The sequence below is a fragment of the Tiliqua scincoides genome, chromosome 3 (assembly GCF_035046505.1).
Source record: "Tiliqua scincoides isolate rTilSci1 chromosome 3, rTilSci1.hap2, whole genome shotgun sequence".
Lineage (NCBI taxonomy): Eukaryota > Metazoa > Chordata > Lepidosauria > Squamata > Scincidae > Tiliqua > Tiliqua scincoides.
This window is the reverse complement of record NC_089823.1, coordinates 65,686,047-65,709,113: the sequence shown is the minus strand read 5'-3', so window position 1 is coordinate 65,709,113 and position 23,067 is coordinate 65,686,047. Positions and strand designations below refer to the sequence as shown.

At 42.6% G+C, this 23,067-nt stretch overlaps 1 protein-coding gene across 2 annotated transcripts; it reads left to right on the top strand.

The window, feature by feature from the left end:
- Positions 1 to 844: 844 nt before the first annotated feature.
- On the top strand, positions 845 to 22,775 carry U2AF1 (U2 small nuclear RNA auxiliary factor 1). 2 transcript variants are annotated; one of them, XM_066619896.1, is made up of 8 exons: positions 845 to 951; positions 7,570 to 7,657; positions 11,575 to 11,641; positions 14,034 to 14,083; positions 15,372 to 15,470; positions 19,569 to 19,702; positions 19,838 to 19,930; positions 22,501 to 22,775. In XM_066619896.1, exons 1-8 carry the CDS (start codon positions 908 to 910, stop codon positions 22,655 to 22,657), a joined length of 732 nt encoding a protein of 243 aa, XP_066475993.1. In that variant the 5' UTR covers positions 845 to 907; the 3' UTR covers positions 22,658 to 22,775. The 2 variants fall into 2 exon arrangements, with proteins under 2 accessions (XP_066475993.1, XP_066475992.1); XM_066619895.1 differs by lacking the exon at positions 11,575 to 11,641 and adding an exon at positions 10,750 to 10,816.
- Positions 22,776 to 23,067: the final 292 nt, after the last annotated feature.

The window sequence follows — 23,067 nt, the reverse complement described above, 5'->3', positions numbered from 1 at the left end:
AGTCAGAGGCCTCCTCAAAGTATGGGAACGTTTGTTCCCTTACCTTATGGCTACACTGCGGCTGTAGCCATGCAGGAAAGTTTGATATGATAGGGGGGTCCTTAATCTTTTCAGTTGCAACTTGCGTCCATTATTTCTCTTCTAGTAGAAAAGGAAAATCCACCTTTCTTAAGGTAATCTTTCATATTCCTATGAATATTCAGGTTAATTTCTTCTCTCAGTTCATACAAGGTGTGTTGTAGTACAGTTGTTCTCACACATTTAGTACCGGGATCCACTTTTTAGAATGAGAATCTGTCAGGACCTGTCAGAAGTGATGTCATGACCAGGAGTAAGCCCATAGACGCTAATGGGACTTACTTCTGAGTAGACAGGCATAGGATGGGGCTCCTAAATAAGCAGCTCTGGATTGCTGATATGTATTCCCCCCCTATATAGGTAAGAGCCCCATCCTATGCCTGTCTACTCAGAAGTAAGCCCCATTAGAGTCAATGGGCTTACTCCCAGGAAAGTGAGGACAGGACTGCAGCCTAAGGAGATCCATCGGAGCCCTTGAGGCACCCTGTGGGCCTGAGTGTCTCGGCACTGCTGAGAACGAGCACAAAACCCCTTCAGAGGCGATCTCTGGAGTGGGCGTGTCGTGGATGGCGAATGGAACGGACGCAGCGCGCATGCGCGATCCCAACGGCTGGCGCCCCTCGTCCGTCGGAGCGCATGGCGGCCGCCGCTGCGCCACGCGCATGCGCGGAGCGTCACCGCAGCCCCGCTCTCTCGCGCCGATTGGCCGGCTGGAGCCCGATGGCGTGACAGCACGCGCAGGGCGCGGGCGTTTCCGGCGCGGGCTTGTGACGTCCTCGGTGGGTGCCGAGGTGTCCGGCGGTCGGCCGGGCAGGGCGGGTTCTGCGAGATGGCGGAGTACCTGGCCTCCATCTTCGGGACCGAGAAGGACAAGTGAGTGGGCTGAGCACCCCCGCGCGGGGGTCGGCCGTGGGCCGCGTCGGCGCTCGCGGTGTCCCCACAGGGGGGGCTGCGCCGGGGCGCCCTTGCAGGGCCGTTCCCAACAATGGTTTCCCCCACGAGGAGCCTCCTCGCGCGCGTGCGCGCGCTCTCCCCCTCACGCGCCGGCGGGCACGCGCGTCCTGTGCATGGCAGCCTTCATGCGCGCGAGGCTCTCGCCGCCTCTTCCGTTGGTACTGCTGCTGCTTCAGTGGCGCTCCCGATCGGGAGCTTGTAGGCGCGCGCTCCTCCCTCCCTCCCTCACGAGCGGGCGGGCGGGGGAGCGCGGGCGGCAGCGGGCACGGGCACGCGCCCCCTTCCGGCAAAGAGGCGCGGGTGGCGGGCTGAGTCGAAGGCGCCCCCTTCTTCCTTCCTGCGCGCTCCGGGCAGCCTTGGCCGCGCTGCCCCCTTGGCGCTCCCTCCTGCTCTTGGAGCTGCGGCGGGTGGCCGGCGCGGAGGTGCCTCGCCAGCGTCGAAATGAAGCCCTCCCTTCGGAGGCTCAAGATTTCCCGCGCTTTTTTCGGGAGCAGGGGGCAGACGCCGCCTGCTCCCCTCACACAAAGACGGGGCCCTCGTCTTCCAACCACTTCTCCACTGTGGGGCCTACAGGAAGGACCCCCTCAGTCCACCCACACAGCGACGGGGGGGGAGCAAGGTGGAAGCCCCCACAGGCTGTGCATCAGACATTTTAGCTCCAAAAAAAGTTTCGCTTTACCAGCCGCTCTTTGGCTGTAATGGTGAAGGGGCGTGTGGTCTGTGGAACTCCTTGCCACAGGACAGCGTCTGGCCTGGATGCCTTGAAAAGGGAATTGGATGCATACCTGGAGCAAATCAGCTTGTGATGGCCATGTGCAGCCTCCTGATTTTAGAAGTGGGTGACCTCAGAATGCCAGATGCAAGGGAGGGCACCAGGATGCAGGTCTCTCGGCTGTTCCCTGAGGCACTTGGTGGGCCACTGCGAAGTGCAGGAAGCTGGGCTAGATAAACTTATGGCCTGATCCGGTGGGCTCTTATGACATGCCAGGTGCAAGGGAGTGGCAACAGGATGCAGGTATCTTGTCTTGCATGCTCCCCAAGGCATCTGCTGGGCCACTATGAGATGCAGGAAGCTGGACTAGATGGGCCTATGGCCTGAACCAGCAGGCTCTTCTTATGTTCTTATGAACAGCAGTGCTCCCCACCCTCATATCAGGTTGTTTAACCTTTGAAGCACATAGCCTAATCTGCCCTGTTAATTTTACAAACCGCTAAAAACTGAATCACAACCCACTAGTGGGTTCTAGACCCACAGTTTGAGAACCACTGCACAGTATAGATTGTTGCTATCAGGGTAGGGAGGGTACGTGAACTGAATGTTCCTCCACCCAGGCTGAAACAGCAATGCTAACAAAGCAGAAAAAAGTCACCCACCACCTGCTTTTTTTCTTCTTAACTCTCTACTTTGAGCCTTGTTGTTATTCTAGGTACAACTGGAGTTCTGTGCACATTATCGTCCCATCATGTGCTAGTGACTTCTTGTCTGTTTATTAAGGAAAGCTCAGAAAGTTTTTGAACTGAAATGGAGGTTCTTCATTTTTAAACATGTACAGTATGAGAATTTGTGCATCTCACAGTGCTACAGAACCTAGTATTGCTAAATAATCCATCTAGAATCTGTGTGTTGGAGGGTCCCAACCTACTCTTTACTTCTATTTCTCTCAGGCAGTAGCATCCCCCGACATGTCAGCTGCCCCCACGCTTAATATACAAGCGGGCCCCCTTATCTGCAGGGGATCCATTCCACACACCCCCTGTGGATAAAGGAGAACCTTGTCTCTGGCTCCTGTGCACCCATTAACGTTTTTTAGGTTCTTACTGGAGCAAAAATGTTCTTGCTTTTTTAGGTTGCTATAAGTATACAAGTTTAGAGCAAGTGTAGGCAGTCTGAATATTTGAAAAGAATTGATCGATGTTAGCAGCAAGCAGTTAACTTCCTGCTTCTTCTTAGCAGCTGATCTAGTATTTTCACGAATGCAGCCTGCCTGTGCATCACTGTAAGCTTGAATGCTTATAGCAATCTGTAAAAGCAAGAATGTTTTTACCCTGGTAAGGATTTAAACATTATTGGGTGCAGGCCCCCCCCCCATCCACAGATAATTGAATCAGTGGATATGGGGGCCAACCTGTAGTTGAAAAAGGAGTGCATATCTCTCCATATATTTTCTTGACAAAGCAAAACCCTTAAGCTTTGTTCAGTCTGTTGCCCTAGATAACTCAGTTTTTTCTACTCTGCATCCAGTAGAGATGGAAAGAAGCGCAAAAGAAGAACCCTGCTGAATTTGGCCCGAAGTCTTTCCAGGCTAGCATTGTCCTACCTATGTTTGAATTTTGGTGATTTCTGAGCTGCCCAAGGTAGTGCTGCACAATGGCAGCTTATGTACTGCTTATAGGAGTGGTTTGTACTTCGTATTCAATTCTTATAACTGTGTGAGAGCTCTTGTGCATTTAGGAGCACTGATGTGGATGCACATGTGCACGGGTACAAGTGAAAAGGAAGTGCTTTGAGAAAGCATTACCATCCCAGCAGGATGGCATTACCATCCCAACAGGAAAAGTTTCAGATGCCAATAAATTCAGTGATGGCAGTTCAGAAATATAAACAAGAATGAATTATCTTTAAAATACATCTTAAGTCCACATCTGTACAAGCCCAACACACCCCACTTTCCAACAGAGTCTTTGAGAATTCTTGTCACAATTTGACAAGTTCCTGGGAAAAGATTGCAGCTCTGTTATGAATTTAGTACATAACTACAATAGGGAAGAAACATCAGTGATACGTAGGGGAAACATAAGAACAGCCCCACTGGATCAGGCCATAGGCCCATCTAGTCTAGCTTCCTGTATCTCACAGCGGCCCACCAAATGCCCCAGGGAGCACACCAGATAACAAGAGACCTCATCCTGGTGCACTCCCTTGCATCTGGCATTCTGACATAGCCCATTTCTAAAATCAGGAGGTTGCACATACACATCATTGCTTGTAACCCGTAATGGATTTTTCCTCCAGAAACTTGTCCAATCCTCTTTTAAAGGCATCCACACCAGATGCCATCACCACATCCTGTGGTAAGGAGTTCCACAGACTGAGCACATGCTGAGTAAAGAAATATTTTCTTTTGTCTGTTCTAACTCTCCCAACACTCAATTTTAGTGGATGTCCCCTGGTTCTGGTGTTATGTGAGAGTGTAAAGAGCATCTCTCTATCCACTTTATCCTTCCCATACATAATTTTGTATGTCTCAGTTGTGTCCCCCCTCAGGCTTCTCTTTTCTAGGCTGAAGAGGCCCAAACGCCGTAGCCTTTCCTCATAAGGAGGGTGCCCCAGCCCAGTAATCATCTTAGTCGCTCTCTTTTGCACCTTTTCCATTTCCACTATGTCCTTTTTGAGATGCAGCCACCAGAACTGGACACAATACTCCAGCTGTGGCCTTACCATTGATTTGTACAATGGCATTATAATATTAGCCGTTTTGTTCTCAATACCTTTTCTAATGATCCCAAGCATAGAATTGTCCTTCTTTACTGCCTCCATACATTGGGTCGACACTTTCAGTGACCTGTCCACCACCACCTCAAGATCTCTCTTGGGGAAGAAAAGCACAGTTTTGTGTGTGGTGGGCCTGAATTAAGGATTAATGTATTAGAATCAGTGCTTCAATCACTTGCCTGGCAATTGATAAATAACACTTTTAAGCGGCTTTGTTGCGTAAGCTGTACCCTGCAAACTGTTTTCAGACAACTGTAAGTAGAACTTACTACTACGAATGGCACATTGTATTTGCAGATTTGGAATCTGCGCATTTCACTATCTGTGAGTTGAAAACCCATGGGGTTGGCTCCACATGGACCCTCCAGAAGTGTCCGGAACTATGCTCTGGTCACCTGTGGAGGGTGTACTGAGGCCTTCAAGAGGCCTTAGAACACAGGTGGCCAACATGTGGCAGGCATGCCACTAGTGGCACATGGACACTTCATAAGTAGCAAAGTTGCCCATTACAACTGTAGCGGCCAATGCAGTACTTCATGGCCACAAGCGCATGGTGCTTCTCCTACCATGAAACCCTGAAAGGGAGCTACAAAGCCTAGGGTGGGGTGAAGATAGCCAAGCAGAGGCTTTGGCAGATCACATGTGCTAGTGAAACCACCTGAGCAGGTCTGAGAAAGGATCAAAATGAGTTGGGAGTGGCACGTTTAAGATTCATATGGCTTGTAGCATGCTGCGGGTTGGGCACCTCTGTCTTAGAAGGTCACTTTGGGTTTATCTTAAAAACAAGTGACATTTAAAGACCTTAAAAAGCCTTCGGGGAGGCCACGGAAGCCCCCCTAGCCCTACGAAGGCTTTTAAGGCCTTCCGGTTTTTATGATAAACCAGAATTGACTTCTAAGGCCTGTGGAGGCGCATGCCACCTCCACAAGCCTCAGAACATGCTCTGGAGGTGACCAGAGCAAAGGTCTAGTCACCTCTGGTGGATCAGAGAGCCTGAGTCAGCGAATTTCATCCTCCAAGGGTTTCAATATCGCACATGCCACCTCCACAAGCCTCAGAACATGCTCTGGAGGTGACCAGAGCAAAGGTCTAGTCACCTCTGGTGGATCAGAGGGCCTGAGTCAGCGAAGTTCATCCTCCAAGGGTTTCAATATCCACGTGGGGTGGTGGTCCTAGAATGGATTTCCCATGGATACCAAGGGCCCACCAAGACTATTGGCAGCCTTTGAAGTTGCATTTATTTATTTATGATACAATACCATACAATAAATTGTGGCCAAATATTTTAATTCTCTATCCAGATTCCAGGAGGGAACCTACAAGAAGCATGAACATGCGGTTTATGTAGTTCTACACTGTTTGGTATCCAGTATTCAGAAACTTCTCTAGTCATTCTGGGTTTTCAGGCCATGGGACACATGACTGATTTGGTTGTTCATCAGATAACAAGCCTAAGAATTCCACAGGGTTTGTTGTTGGGCAACCCAATCCTGAACTGCCCAGTGCCCAAGGCTGCAGTGGTGCCAAAATGGCTGCTGTTGCATCCTGTGGATGTTGGGCAGCCGCAGGCAGCTCCTGACGCCTCCTTGGGGGAAGGGACTTTTGCCCAACTCCCCCCCCCCCAGTAACAGAAGCAGCCCTGCAATGGTGCTACTTGACTCTGTGCTGGCTGTTTAGCTGGCACAGAGTAATGTAGTCTTGTGTCAGACCAGGAGGTGGAACTGAGCTCACTCCCTCCCAACCACATCTTTGCCCCACCCTGGAATGCCTCCCACATGCCCCCATAACACTAGCCATGCTCCACTGGTCATTGGCTCAGTGCGGGCTCGTGCTGAGCAGTGCTGCCCTGGCAGAAAATGTCACAGGCGTGCCTTATGGCATATTTGCCACACTGTGTGCAGGTGCTGGACTGGCATGTGTTGGATAGTATCGGGCCCTCAGTCTGTAGCAGCAGAGACAATGAAGAGTCATTTGGCACCTTGAAGTCTAGCATATTTATTTTGCATAAGCTTTAGGGTGCAATCCTAACCTATTTTGCAGCACCAAGGTAAGGGCCATGCAACTCTGAGGTAAGGGAACAAGCATTGCCTTACTTTGAGGAGGCCTCCATGACTGCCCCCCAGCTGCAGGATGCAGTACATGCCCCACTACGCCTCTGCTTTCCAGCTAAGCCTCTGCTGGAAAGTTGGTTAGGATTGTGCCCTTAATGTACTACATGTAGGCGTCTCTGTGGGAACTTTACTCTGAAGAAAGAAGGCAGAATAAGGTCAAGCTGTAGAAAACAAACAAAAAAAAAAAAAACACCCCACCCAAAATAGAATAATTTTGAGAAGTAAGTGGTTATGGAATATTTCTTTTCTTTAGCTGTAGTTTCTGCAGTGAAAGTAAGTTTTAATCTTGAAAGTGTACTTTTGGTCTAATAATGTTCTTTATCTTCTCTGTTAGAAGCCATTGTGGTCAACTATGAAACAAACTTATTTTTGAGAGAAGCTGCATATGTTATGAACATGTAGTTCAGCATCAAATGTGTCAAAGCTTAAGTATGGGTGGTGTTTGAAAGGGTGTTTGTGCAGTGGTATAAGCACAAGCTATATTCTCCAACCCCTTCCAACAACTTCCTCTTCCTCCTCAGCTCCTCCTGAGAGTTGGGGGACCCTCAGCAATGACATATGGGGTGGAGAACTAGAAGAGGGAATCTCTTGGAAATTTGGAATACATACCTCTTTTTGAAGAGATGTGTCTCTCTTAACCTTCACCAAGTTTCCAGAGATTTCTCTTTTCAGCTTGCTGTGCCATGTACTATATGTTTCATGGGGTCTCCTGACCCTTAGGAGTAACTTTGCAGGAAACACAGGAGGCCACTACGGGGAAGAAAGCTTGTGCTGTTGTGCAGGCACACTTTTGGATGCCGCTCAATGTTTCTCTGATCTGATAAAATAGTTATGACTGATTTGCTTAGCTATAATATAACTAAATGCACAATGTTAAATGCTGTTTTTTTCCTACCTGTTTCCTAAGGTCTTGTATGACTTTTTTGCCCCCAGAGTCAACTGTTCTTTTTATTTCAAAATTGGAGCATGTCGTCATGGAGACCGGTGTTCCCGATTGCACAATAAACCAACGTTTAGCCAGGTTTGTGTTTTTCTCTTCGTAGAACTGCTACATCTAATTTTCAGTATAGACCTAAATTTCAGAGCTTTAGATCTGAGAATGTCAAATTTTGCATTCTATAATGTTTTATTTGTTGATTTTTTTTTCTTAGTTCCCATGTATTTTTTCCCACCAGCCTCTTAAAATGGTTTATTTTCCTCTGTAATGGTTGCAGGAAATGTCTCTATAAGTTTGCCAATATTAGAGGTCAGCCAGTGTTAACCCTCAGTTGGGGTAAATAGTTGGGTTTTGTTCTGTACAAGCATTACTCAAATTCACACATTTGGTGTAAGTGCAGTTTTTACTGTAGTTCTATGAAATGGCAAAAATGTGTATATTTGTAAACAACAAAGAAAGTTGGCTTTCTAAAATGTGTTCTGTCACCTATTTTTTATCTCTTTTAATTGTGACGTGTGTGGAGTTCCTAGCACATCCTAGTAAAATAATGAGTGGAGGCTTGTGCATAGTGTTTAATTGTGCTAGTAACCATATAATCAGATTGGTTAGCATGTTCATTTTTTAAGCTGGTTGTAACAAAACTATTCTGTTTCGTTTCCAGTTGTGCCCAAATCTTGTTATGGCATATTTGTTGTATTTTGCTGAGAGCCTAAAAAGAAGCTATAAGGGAGAATGGCTGTGTTGGCAGATGTAAGGTCTGCAAAAACTCTATTATTTGTATGACTAGACCTGCAGTCCTCTGTGTGTTTGCTTGAGAGTAAATGCTGAGCTCAGTAGGACTTAGGCAAAGACATTTAGAGGAGCAAACTGAAATCATTTAGAGCAGGGGTGTCCAAAGTTTTTGGCAGGAGGGCCACATCATCTCTCTGACATCGTGTCGGGGGCCAGGGGAAAAAAAGAATTAATTTACATTTAAAATTTGAATAAATTTACATAAGTTTACATAAATGAATATATTAAAGATGAACTTATATGAATGAATGCAGGTCTTGCAGTAGCTCAAGGCCTATAAAAGGCCTTGCACAAAGCAAGGCTGGCCTTTCCTTTGCTGCTGCTACTGCATCACAGACATGAAACAACAAGCAGTGGAGGGAGCCCTCATACCACTGCTCACTCGAGAGGTCAAACAGTCGCCCTCACGCTGGAGCAGTTGTGTTGGGCCAGTGTGGACTCCAACAAATCTCCAGAGGGCCAGACTGGGAGACTGGGGGCTCCCTGAGGGCTGCATTGAGAGGCCTCGAGGGCCACAAGTGACCCCAGGGCCGGGGTTTAGGCACCCCTGATTTAGAGCTAGTTCCTTATGTGTTGTGTTTTCAGCTTTGTGTATCTGTCCTGATGATGTATTTGATGTTGATGAATCATGAATATAATGCCATAGTTGCATTTGTGCCAGAAGCTTATATATATTGCCCAAGTATGTATTTGCATGCTGTGTGGAGCCCAGTAAAGCCTTCTCCCCAATTAAGCACTATAACAGTGTGGTGAAAATATTTTTTATAAAGAAATATCTGCAGTAATTTCAACTTTATGATAGGGGTGTCAGGAATAGATTCTTGCATTGCATCCTAAGGACGTTAAGTCATGACTAAGCACCATTGAAATTAAAAAGACAAATTTGTCATTGCTGACTTAAATTTCATTGGAATTTCAGATGCAGTCTGTTGAATGTAGGATGTTTTTTGTGACACTGCAGTTCAGACGCATTACAGTTGTGACTGTAAGACTTTCTGAAGAATATGTCTCATTTTTTAGGTTGAATGTTAACTGTATTGATGAATGATGAAATTATTAAGATTTTAATGAGAACCAAGAATACTATAGTAGTTATGGAAGGTTTAAGCTTGCATCATCTGGCTGTTTTTAGGATCATTAACAGTGACAAGATAAGGAGGCACAAAACTTCTATAGTGTGGGCTTTTGGCATACATACTAAGATGGTGATCCTTTTGTTTGAAACTCCATTCATATTTGTGCATGGGAAGACTGCTTTAAAGCTAAATCAGTTAGCATCTTGATCCACAATCCAAGAAGCACCAGGGAGTTGAATTTAAGATTTTGTCCCGTTTACTTAAAAACCAAATGGTTTGACTTAATTGTGGTATGAGTTGTTAGGTAGCAAACAAACTATGGCTAGATCTTGTGTGTTTATTGGGATGGCAGACGTTGCATTAGTGTCCTTTAAAAGATTTTTTTTTTTTACAGTTTCTTGCCAGCTTGCATAAAAACAGAGAATTTGAGGGAATTGACTATGAATCTGAAGTAGTCTAAGTAATAGTTACAAATTCATCTACCTCCCTGTTACTGAGGTTAGGGACTGGGGGTTAACACTGGCTGATTTTATAAAAAGAAATAAGCTCTGAAAACAGTTTTCTTTAAATGCAGCAGTTACATTCATTTTGAATGTAAACTCATGCAAACTAACAATTAAGTAATATTGGGCTACTTTCACTAATATGGGCATTAAAACTCTGAGATATTAGATTACTAACTTAAACATGGTTTGTTTTTTCAGACAACTTGATATTAAGAAGAACGGTACAAATGTAAGGTTTCAAGTCTGCCTGGGCAAATCCTTCAAGTAGAAAGCACAAAGGCTGAAAGAATATTCTTTAAAGATCTGCAAAAAAAGTGAACATTTAGAAACTCATATTATTTAAACAGAATTCCACCAAGAAATGTTTAATAAGAAAAAGTGGAGACTCCTCTTGCTTGTAGCAGTGACCTTTTAATATCATGGCACTGTGTGGTGTTATACTGTTGCAGTTGCAGCACTTTTTATGATCCCCCTTTACTGGATGACACTAAAACTAGACCAAAATTAAAAATGCATAATGTGATACGAAGATACTATTGTATGATAGATACCACTTTTAGAAGTTGGACTAAGGATGCCTCCTTCAATAAACTAATAGAACCTCTTGGTGAAATTAAAAACTGTTTTCATAATATGTATGTTTGTATGATGTTTCAAAAACACTGTGCAAATACAAAAGAAATAGCGTACCCTTTGAATAAAATTTTATATTAAGCTGTTCGCAAAAAGTTGTCTCTTTGCAATTGTCTGTTATATGCACAGCAGCCAGTAGAATTCCCCTTTTTATTTTTTTTCCCCGCAGACCATCTTGATTCAAAACATCTATCGTAATCCCCAAAACAGTGCACAGACGGCTGACGGCTCACACTGTAAGTCCCACAGTTGGAGAAATTTTTTTTTAAAGAATGGTGTTAAAGAGCCCATTCCTAAATATGAGACAATCATGTTGGCTTCTGAGCTGCTGACATAAAGCTGTTGCAAACAGGACAAGTGATGGAACTCTTACATACTTATCCAGAATTTGTTAAATGCCTATGTGTGTGCAGAAAAAATGAATAAGATGAGATGAATTGACTGATTGGATTTCTTGGTTCAGAAACATCTTTCTGAGGACATGAACACTAAGTTGAGTCCTTTGTTTTTGTACTGTTCAAATTAGGCTGTGCATTAGGCATTTATCAAATGTCTTGGGGTTTTTTTAGTATGAAAACATAGGCGTTTTTCCCATATTACGGTAAGTGAAAATTGGGATTTGATTCACCTTAACATTCTTAGGGAATAGAGATTTCATGACATTATTATTGTGTTTTAGAATGGAGATTAGTTCCTGACTATTTCTAACCCTTTCTTGTGTTATGGATCTTTATGGATTCAGATTCAAAACATAATTTTGAAACAGTTTTTGAATTTTAAAGAATGCAATAACGTGTTGTGAGATCTCTATTTTTTTTAATGTTAGGGTGGTTCAGAAGGGTCACAAATGAAGTGACGCATACTTCCCTTATGGGAGAAAATAACATTCTCTCTTTCAGCACTGAGACTCAACTAAAAGTGATCACCACAAGGAAACCAGTTTCTTGTTAAACTTATTTTCCATAATATAAAGTTGTTGCGTTTTGTATTTCAGACCATTGCCCTCTTGAACATTTACCGTAACCCTCAAAACTCTTCCCAGTCTGCTGACGGTTTGCGCTGTAAGTTCATACAAGTTCCTTCACTGGTTCCCTGGGCTTGATTGTCAGAGCTCAGTGTCAACTGAAGCTGGTCTACCATTTTTAGTTTAATGGAGCAAACTGACCACATTTTATTAAATGTGCCTGAAGAATTTTTTTGTCCTTCTCATACCCCCAAGAAATTTTGTTTCCTCTGAAACTTTGGCTACCTGCCCATTTTATACATTTTTTTTAAAGGAACACTTTTAAAAGTATCCTTGAGCCATTGCTCTTTATCCCATCCTTGCCACTGCCCTCCATCATTTCAGTGTGTCCCTTGACATATATTTAATGCTATACTGTTATCCAAACAATAGATCAACAGTATATTAATTTAATTCAAATGCCTTTCCAACTGTGTGTAGATGTTCAAATCACTTTAATTTGATCTCTCTGTATAGGTATACTTAAAATTCCTTCCTTGCTTTAAAATCTGAATTCTGAACTAATAGTTGTTTATCTAGTATTGGAGGGGGAAAGTGTGGAGATTGTCTTGAATTAATTCTTAACATTTGTATATTTTTGAATGTGAAAATCAACTTGTCTACTGTATACCAGTAGAAGTAATTAAAAGGTTAAAGAATTGAGCTAATCTGTGATTTGCTCTTGAAGCAGTTAAACAATGCAATGATTAGGACATTTATAGTTTTGCAAAGTCTGCTGTTAACAGTGCTGTTTTCACTTGCACTGCTAAATAATATGCAGTTTGATGTACTTATCTGGGCATGTGCTAAAATTTCCACCAACCTGGTAACTAATTCTTTTAAGCTGCATGGTGTGCTGTGGAGTTGTTAACATTTTATATGCCCAGAATCTGACTGAACAAGTATAATTACATAGCAAGTATCTTATTTTTTTAAGCAACTGTAGCATTTAAAGTTTTATGTTAAATGGGTAATTTTAATGCTTAACAAATCAACAGCTTTTATGCATGTTTTGCTATAGACTATTTGGCTATCAAATATCAGCTAGCAAATATTTACATTGTTTAACTATTCTACTCCCCATTAATGTCATACAGTAGCATTAGTTGTGTCTAGTAACTTCTGGTGGTGTACTTGTTCAGTGTAGTATAACACCATCACTTAATTTGTTCTGTTTAGTATTATCTTTTACAGGGAACGGCTTTATCAAGTTTAGAATATTTACATATGGCAACAATTGATTGTTACCGTCTAGAAACTAAAAGTATTCTGAAAAACTTTTCTAATTTCTCTATAGCATATTTTGGAAGATTTTTTGGGACAGTTTAATGCATTATTAAAGGGGTTATATGTATTGTGGATATGAGAACATTATCTGTCAACATTTAGTACCTAATTTGATGTGTGTCCCTTTAATCTTGGTGTAGAAACAAAAGCGTAGCCATAGTTTCATTGCAATAGATCCAAATCTGGACTTTAGCTTACTTGGCTGGTCTTCAAAGGGGGTGAAAACAATTTTAAAATGTCATTGAGTCCTCCCATCTTTGACTGTTGCAGATTTTGGTTTGTAAAACATATTTATTTGAAAGAGTAGAATTCTTTCTGTAAACTACACTGTATATTTTAAAGTTGTTCATTTGATCAGGCCACTTAGGATCATATGGACATGAACAGATCTGGTTTTAACTTGCATCTAATGTGTAACAAAATGCTGTAGAACCATCAGTTTTTGCCATACATATTGGTTTGAAATACCTTTTTTAAGAAAACTTGCCTGTTATTATATGAACAGGCGGGCTATTTGCTAGCCATCCTAAGGGCATGGAAATAAAATTGCATGATTTGCTTTAAACTATTCTGAGGAATTGTGAGACTGAATTGGCTTTGGGAGGAAAAATAAATTTTTCCTTATCAGTTAAACCTTGTATTGCCTCTTGAAGGAATAACATGTTAGGTTTAATAAATGCGTTCAGTAAATTGTATGGATTGTGAGCAGTTTTAATTACATCAGCAAGAACATCTTAGCTTATTTCTTTTAGGAATAATCTCTAATCTGAAATTATAGAATATTTTATTTCTTCCCTTATTTGAGTCTTGATTATCATTTTTCAAAGGCTGTTATGAAAACCTGCTATGCTAGAACTAAATCAGTTGGTTTTTAGAGTGTTATGTTCTGCATCAGATTAGTGTCCTTAGATTAAGCTAGTGTCTCCATAAAAGCGTGCCATTGGGGTATTGATTAAAACTTTAAGAAATTGCTGTGATCTTTTTTCTTTAGGGACTTTCAGAACTGCTCATGGTCTACTCCTAATGGTTAGCTACATACTACATTGTTTTTTACTCCAGTAGTCGGCTTCTACTGACATTCTCTAAAAAAGTACTTTATAATGTATTCAGAGTCCTTCGCATTGTTAGAAGATTTTCTAATTAATATGACTTGATATTTGCAGGTGCTGTGAGCGATGTTGAAATGCAAGAGCATTATGATGAATTTTTTGAGGTATGTTAAAACTAAATAATACTTTAAAAAGTATTATATGCTAGCATCTTTGTATAGATATTAGCATCAAGGACTGTTTGTTGTATGAAGTTATAAATGCTGAGGCTTATTTTGGAGACAGAATCTCAAAACTAATGAAATGATCAATGAAAGAAGGTGTGGGAAATCCTGTTTCTAATGCTTTTTGGGGGGAAATTCATAGTATGAGTATATAGAGACTTGAAGCTATAATATGCAATTTATAACCTTGGATAATTTTGTTTTGTTCAATGAACATTCAAAATATATCAGTTCCTAATTGAGTTACAGAATTGTGGTGGCTTGCAAGGTAAATAGAGCATAAAGCATACTACTTGGGTTGTTTGTGTTGCAACAGAGCAGCACCAAGTACTATCTCATTTTAATGTTTTGAGTAAAACAGTCTCTTGCCACATGTATACCATAGTGCTATAGATAGCGCATGTTCCAAGTATGCTTGCAGTTGAACAGGGAAGGTGGAGACAGAAGTTGCATACTGACAATAGTAAGGTTACAGGATGGGAAAACAGTGTAGTCCTGGATGTGAGGGTGAGTTGAGGTTATGATACTACAGGGAAGTTTTATGGAAAAACGGTCTGTCTTCTGTTTCTCTCTCTGATGTCATCTTGAAATAGAATTTAGTCTGACAATTCTTAAATTATTTGGGTCAGGTAGCACCACCAAACATTTGCTTGCACAAACAATAGGTTTCAGACAAGATTTCAGACATAACGAACTTCTAGTTTTACAGCCCAAACCCTACGCCCTGGCAGCGCCCTGCATTATAGCAGTGCTAAAACGGCCGCCACTATATCCTTTGGGGCTGAGGCAGCCACCAGAGTTTCCTCGTGGTAAGGGGACAAATGCTCCCTTATTCTGGGTTGAGTCCCGTGGTTGGCAATGGATTTCCTCAGAGTTCTGTCCTCCTCCCACCCCAAAAAGCCTCACTGCTGGCTGGCAGACGCACTTACAGCTGGTTGCTCCTCTCTGCCGTCTTCCCAGCACTGAGGCCCAACCTTGTGGCACTTTTGTGATGATGGTTGTTGCCCCAGCATAGGATTGGGGCCTTAGGTAATTGTTTTAGTATTTTACAGAAGACTGAAGCATATTTTTACTTGAATTGGATTAGCAACACCATTGCCAATCTACATGTAGTCAAGAAACAAAGCCAGAAAAATAAGATTGAGTATAAAACTTGTCATGCTTCTTATGTATTTATGATGGACCTGCTAAGTCGTCAAATTTACATTGTGAGTTTTTATTAATTTAGGAGGTATTCACAGAAATGGAAGAAAAATACGGTGAAGTAGAGGAAATGAATGTCTGTGATAACCTTGGAGATCATCTGGTTGGAAATGTGTACGTAAAGGTAAGAGTCTGTGTTGGTCTGAATATAAATTTTCTGTTTTTTATATTTGATAATTTATGCAAGCTGTAAAAAAAAACTGTTACAGCATGAGTAGAAACTTTTGCACTGTAATCGACTTCTAACAGAAAATGCAAAGAAGTCATGTGAGTGACCAAAATGCTTCCCCCCAATCCTCTTTTCTGAGTTTAAACTTTATTTTATGAAATAAAAGGAAAATTTACATTTGCAGCACAATGCTTCTGACTGGGCCGGTTTCAGAAATAAGTTTCACATAACAAGGTATTGCACACAACTTCTAAATGTGTGGGTAATAGAAATGCACAGTAGTTTGAGAAACAAGATGAGGATGCAGATTTCCCCAGTTTCCCCAATCTAGCATTGTGAATGACACATCCCAAACCGCAAATGTGGGATCCTGTCAGTGGATTAATATGTTCATTCCATTCTGAGAAGTGATTTCACACAGTCCTTTACTGGATTAGGAGAGTACAGAACTCACATGGATGGCAAATCAATTTAAAAAACAAAGTCCCTTTGCTCAGGTGATTTAAATACAGCCTTGCTGACCTTTTGAGATGCACACAGAGGCAATCAGTCTCTTAGGTTTCACTAGGAGGCAGCAATTCCTCCCTTCACCAGGAGCCACAGTAAGGGGGAAAGGATGGAGGTGATAAGCTACCTTTCATGTGCTCAGGGGGAAGGGAGGGGTTTGCCTTGTGCCTGGAGAGAGAATGATTGATGGATTGCCAGCTGGCTGCCCTCTCTTTCATTAATGAGGCTATTGTTAAAAGACTGGTTTCCTTTAATTTAAAGGGTACTTCTCATCACTTTGAGATAGAAAATCTGTGGATAATTAGGTTATATCTGTAATCATTTGCATGATTATCTCTCTACAACAGTAAAAAGCGGTTTTTTAAACTGATTTAAAGGGATGCATTTTTCCCCTTCTCCAGGGACCAGCACATTCTTTCTCATTTGCAGTGGTCATTCATGTTGAGTCAAATCTGTGTATAAAAAATCCATGTATAACAAGGTTGGACCTGTAGTTCCAGTTCAGGATGAATGCCTCAAGTGAACCAAAACAATGTGAATGCACTCTCAGAAGATGATAGAAGGGTGCTTTTCTCGAACTGATATTCTTACAGTAGTCACAGTGGGTTCGTGTTGGACAAGTGATTAGTAAACTACTTTAAACGTTTTAGGTTTTTCTTTAAAGTAAATTTTGTAAGGAGGATGCAGTTTATTAAAACACATAATCAAACACAGAAAACCTCTAGAACAGTGGTTACCAAACTGGAAATAGGCAGCAACACGATTGCACTATTGCCGAGCAGGGAAGGGTTTTTAAAAACTTGCCTGGGTGTTGCTGTGGCTTTCTGGAGGGTCTGGGGAGCTTGTGATCCCCTCTGCAGCCCTCCCTGAAGTTTGGAAATGTTGTTCTCAAAACAGGATGTTTTTTTTTCCTCCTTACAACATTTCCAAGCCTAGGGAGGGCTGCAGAGGGGGTTGCAGGCTCCCCAGACCCTCTGGAAAGCCACAGCAACCCTCCTGGTAAGTGAAAAAACCCCTTCCCTGCCTGGCAGCAGCGTGATCATGGTGATTGTGTTCCCTGTTGTAATCCTTCCCTAAGGCTTATAGGATTCCCAAGGATCATATTCTGATTAAGTTTAAAGTTTCATCATGATAATGCGGGTTAGAGCAACAACAGAACAAGCTTGGTACTCTTCTGCAGAAGTATTTAAAGTATAGTTTATCTGTGGATTGATCTGTTAAAACATAAATGCTGAATCTGTGTAGGGTAGGTAATTCTGAAACAGTAGATGCTGCTCCCAACCACTTATGCAGGTCTTACTCAGATCTTCTAGGTTGGGGCAGGGAGGGCAGTGTTGTCCGACCGTGCTCCCAGGAAGAGACCTTGGTGTATTTTTTGTCACAGAGCTCTGGAGCTGCTACCACATTTTTGGGGTCTTTTCTATTTTCTACTTAGATTATTTGGGCATAAGATGCTTAATACCTTAATGCAATGCCATAGAACTACAGGTGGCGCCTCGGTATCCATGAGAGATATGTTCTTAACCAAATCCGTGCTTTTGGCGCCTTTAAACCCTCCAAAGGTGACCAGAGCTATGCTCCGGTCACCTCCAGACTGCTTTCTGAAGACCAAAGGCAAAAAAGTGAATTCCATTTTCTCTCGGAAATCCAGAAGTGACATTTTAAGGCATTATGAGGTCCAAGGAAGCTCTCCCCAGCCCTCAGAATGCCTTAGAAGGCATTAAAAATCCATTCCCGTTTCCCCAGGGTTAGCCTGAAGTTTTGCCTCCAGGCTTCATTGTGAAGCCAGCAGAGGCTGTGGGCAGAGGCGCATGGCCTCTGGGGCCTTCAGAAAGCACAGTTCCAGTTGCCTTTCGAGGGTTCCGGTTAAGCTACGTCAGCGTATATAAAATCCGCAGATACACAGGCTCAACCTGTACCAGTCTTTTAACTACCTTATTTTTAGAGGTGAACCAAAGTTAAAATATTTCTTCCTGCCCATAATCATTGGGACACCTGAATGCATTTAAACTCAAAACATGGATGGCTTGCATTTTATTCTTAGTTCAGAAGGGGTATAACTTGATTCTAAAGATCAGACTATGTCCTGAAAGCATCTCAGTTTTCATAAATTTTGTGTGTACAAATGGAAATTTGTTCATGGAATAAATTTCTGGGTAACTTGGCACCAGTACTGTTTCCAAGTATTGCCTGCCAACAAGACCTGTCTACGTAATGTTTAAACTTTTTGTTTGTTTTGCTATCTTCATGTGTGCCTCTGTTGGATTTTTTTATTAGATTGTCAACTGCTCTGATAATTGCTTTTGAAGGCCTTTCTAAAACCACTTTTCCTTGCTACCGTACAGTGTTTTCAATTACTATGTAATATACCTAAGAGATGTAATCCATTCTCGGTCTAGAGCAGCGGTCTCCAAACTGAAGATTGCTGTGTCTGGAAAATCCCTTCCCAGTGTGAACACAGCTTAGTATTCCGCTGGGAAACCTCCTCTTCATGCCACAGATCACCCCCAACTATCATGCTGGCCAGTTGCATCTGCCTGGAAATCTGGGTGCAAAGCCTGCTAGGGTGACTTAACCCAGAAGCTGCTGGCCGGCATGATGTTTGTGGTGTGATCTGCGGCATGAAGAGAAGATTCCCCAGTGGAATGGTATAGCTCCATTCACCTGGAGGTTGGATTCTGACGGGCACTGGATCTGGCCCATGGGCCTTAGTTTGGTGCCCTCTCTTCTAGAGTATGTACTTTACACTTTACATCAGTAGTTCTTAAAACGCTCAGGGAGAGTTTGAGAGCCTAAGTTCTTGTGGGGGCGGGGGGAGGAGGGGATGTAGCTAAAGGGCTGCAGGGACTGGGATGTACTCACCAGTCCCTGCAGCAGCCTCCCGGGGGTGCGGGGAGCCCTGCGCGACTGTCTGCAATTGTGCTCCACCTCCGCGAAACTGGAAGTGGAGCGTGATTGCTACGCTTTCATTTTAGAAGGCTGGGGAGCCCTGCGGAGGGTTGTGCAGGGCTCCCCATACTCCCGGGAGGCTGCTGTAGGGACTGATGAGTACATCCCAGTCCCTGCAGCCCCCTTAGCGATGCAAACCAGGAGATCACGCTGCTGCCTCCCCCCTGCCCCACCCCTTAAGGGGGCAGAGGCCAGGGCCCTCAGGCTGGGGTGTCGTGATACCCTAGTTTGAAAAGCCCTACCTTACTTTGAAACCATCACGCTGTATAAATACAGTTTGAATAACTGCGTTTTTTGTGGTATTTTGTATACTGTGTATTGATTGTTTAAAACAGGTTTCATAACTTCAGGAACAGCCAAATATTTGACTCTTTATAGGAAATATTCTGTTGGTTATTCATAGATTCATTGATATTTATAATTCTTCAGTTTTTAAAAAATGTCTACTTCCCAATTATTTAGGCTGTAATAGATAGGTGGATTTTAAAGTGCAATTTCAAGTTCTTATAGCTGGTTTTAGGCTTTGATGCAGGCACAGATTATCAGTGCAGTTTTTAATAATACATTTATACTTTTTTTGGAAACATAATATTTCAGTTTCGACGTGAAGAAGATGCAGAAAAGGCTGTGATTGACCTGAACAATCGCTGGTTTAATGGGCAACCGATTCATGCTGAGCTCTCTCCTGTGACGGACTTCAGAGAAGCTTGCTGCCGCCAATATGAAATGGGGTAATTAAATTTTCTGCTATTGTTTTATTATCAGTTTCCAAAATGGCTTAAATGTTTTTGAGTAAGTGACTCTAGAAAAATAGAAATGCTGTAACATTTTTAAAAACTTTAATCTACTTAATTCTCTTTTCCCAGGGAGTGCACACGAGGCGGATTCTGTAATTTCATGCATTTGAAACCTATTTCCCGAGAATTGCGACGTGAACTCTATGGCCGCCGCCGCAAGAAGTAAGTTCTCTGCTTTTTGCGAAAACTAGCAGGTGCAATTTTAAAAGCATTTTTCTCCTGTTAGTATATCTCCAAATGGGGAGAACATACATTAAGTTACTTTAAGAATCATGTTGTTATGTTGCAAAAAAACACACATTTGTGGTGGCAACTTGGAGCAGTGATTTTTAGCTGGTGTGCCATGGCACACTGGTGTGCTTTCAAAAGGTCTGCAGGTGCACTGCAGGAGTTTGGAGCACAGCAGTTGAAAATAGCTGAAAAACACTTTTTGGTTCTGTTTTTGGGCAACCGTCTTTAGTAACAAATTGTCTGCCTCTCTTCCTCAGCCAGCTCTAAAGAGCCGGTGGAAGAAGAGGGACAGACAATTTGTTACTACAGACAATTGCTCTAGAAGCATATCCACAGAACCCGGAAGAATGTCCCAGAAGCTGGAAATGACAAGAGGTGAAGACCACAGAAGTCAATGTCCTGTGAGAAGAAAAATGTTGAAAATCATAGCCTTAGGGTGCAGTCCTAACCAACTTTCCAGCACTGGCATAGCTGTGCCAGTGGGATGTGTGCTGCATCCTGCAGTTGGGTGGTGGTCACAGAGGCCTCCTCAAGGTAAGGAAATGCTTGTTTCCTTACCTTGGAATTGCATTGCCCTTATATCAGTACCGGAAAGTGGGTTAGGATTGCGCCCTTAGAGACATTATTATGACATAAGCTTTTGTGGATTATACCATGCTTCATTAGTTTAATGGCTCAAAGTGAATAGAGAGGTCCTGTATCCATGAATCAGGTCTGCAGTCCCCCCATGCATACCCTCTTCGGAGTGGGGGGGGGCGTTCCTCTGTGTGTTAAAGTTTCACTTTAACTGCAGGGGATTCCAGAGCGGAACCCATGCCGATATGGGGGCATGCCTGTATAAGAAATAGCGAATACAAGTAACTTCTGCCAAGAGAAGTTGGCTGTTTTTCTGAAATGTGCTACTTCATTCCAGATGAAATCTTTAGTAGCATAATAGCTTCCTGCATAGGTACTGTTGTCACTGCTCTTTAATAGAACAGCTTAAATACATGCAGAAGAGCTGATACATAATACAGCTTTTGTAAGATGAGCTATGGAACAGTAAACGTTATATTTGTTCAATAGCTGATACTGTGTCTCTTAAGAATTTTACTTATAGGCTTGCCCCCATACCCACAGGGGTTTTATTCCAGAAACCCCACCCCCCTTCGCAGGATTACATGAATCCGTGGATACAGGGTAAGCTACCTCCCACCCACTGGAGGTGAAAAAAGGATGTTTTTATGCATTTAAAAGGCATTATGAGGGCTGCGGAAGCCCTCCAGAAATTGACTTTTTTTCTCTTTTATAGTCATTCTGAGCCTGGCACAGGCGTGGGCAGACGCACTTGGCATCTGCTGGGCTCAGAAGACCCTCCAGAGTCAAGGGAAGCAGAGCTCCTCTCGCCTCTGGAAGGGGGTGGGGGGCCATGGATCCCTGATTCGTGAATAAGTGAAACCGCGTATACAGGGGTCCCCCCCCCCGTAAGCAAAATAGTAGCATTTAAGAATTGGACAGTATTCCTGCAAAGTACTTAATACATTTTCTTTCTGATAGAAACTAGCTAAAACTACCATCACAGTGCTAGTTTCTTCAGTTGAGTCATGGTTTTTGCATGTCACATTTGATGCTCATGTACCAATAGAAGATGGGATGTGTGTAGAGCTGAATTGCAAAGGGCTGTTTTTGGCATTCACAGGTGTTCCGTGGATGCCAAAAACCACAGATAATGAAATCCTCGGTGGGACTTCTGGAAGCACTTTCCTGACCCATGAAGAGGCCCTTAGCGTTCTTCTGATTTTTCCCCCAAAGTGAATGAAAACATTTTATTAAATATCTAAATATTCTTTGATTTAAACATGCTGACCTTTTAATGCTGCCTTTGTATAAATGCCTAATGCAGAAGCAGTAGAAGAGGGCTTGCTTTGATCAGCAATTCCCAAACTGTGCTTCATTACACCCTGGGTCATTTCAAGGTACTCTGTGGTGCATCATGGGCTGCCCAGCAGCCAGCAGCAAAACCACAGTGCTGCAATGGATAGTAATAGGCTTGGCTGGCTGAACTCCAGCTCATAGTTTTCACACCCTGAGAAAGATTGTCACCCCTGCCTTTCGCATCTTACTTGCCTTTGCAGCATGACTCTGAGCCTGGAAATTACTGATGCCATTGCCAGTAACTTTGGGGAGCCATGCAGCATGGAGGGGGCATCGTGGGCCCCAGAAGATTGGGAAGTGCTGGCTTTGATTATGACATAGCTGATTGAAGACAAAGGAATATGTTCTGACTTGAATCAAGTAGAAATTGCTGGAATAAACAACAATTTTTCATTGCTAGTGCTATGACCTTGCAAGATAATTGACTCAAAACTTGAACAACATAGTTTTCAGTACTTGCACTTCAAACAGGAAATTTCTTTGTGGTGTTAGGGTGCTTATTTTACATTCTCCATTTTACCAATCATTACTTAAATATTTGAGTGCCTTCTGCTTGCAGTGTTTCAGTGTGTTACGTTTTCTTCCAGGCATCGGTCCAGGTCAAGGTCTCGTGAGCGTCGCTCTAGATCCAGAGATCGTGGTCGTGGAGGCGGAGGCGGAGGCGGAGGTGGAGGTGGTGGAGCAGGTGGTCGAGAGCGTGATAGAAGGCGGTCAAGAGATCGTGAAAGATCTGGACGATTCTGAGCCATGCCATTTCTACCTTGTCTGTTAGAAAGTGTTGTAGTTGATTGACCAAACAAGTTCGTAATGAAAATTTTTTTAAAAGATGGGCTTCTGAATAAAAATTTGTAGTGATACAGTTTTCTTTGCGTAACTGTTTTCTTATAGAAACATCTTTCTTTTACCTTGATGAATGACTGGGATAATAATTGCAATGTACTGAAGGCGAGCTGGTTTTTATATTTGGATCTCAATGAAATTGTTAGTGTATATAATATATAATATTATATACATGAAAAATATTCTTAATTACTCATTTGAGTTTCCCTCTTCTGTTATACTGTTTGCTTATTTAGGTTAGCTTAGGCACATTTAAAAGAAATCTGTGCAAAAGAGCATTTCTTTACTCAGTCAAATGCTTAGTTGCATAAAAT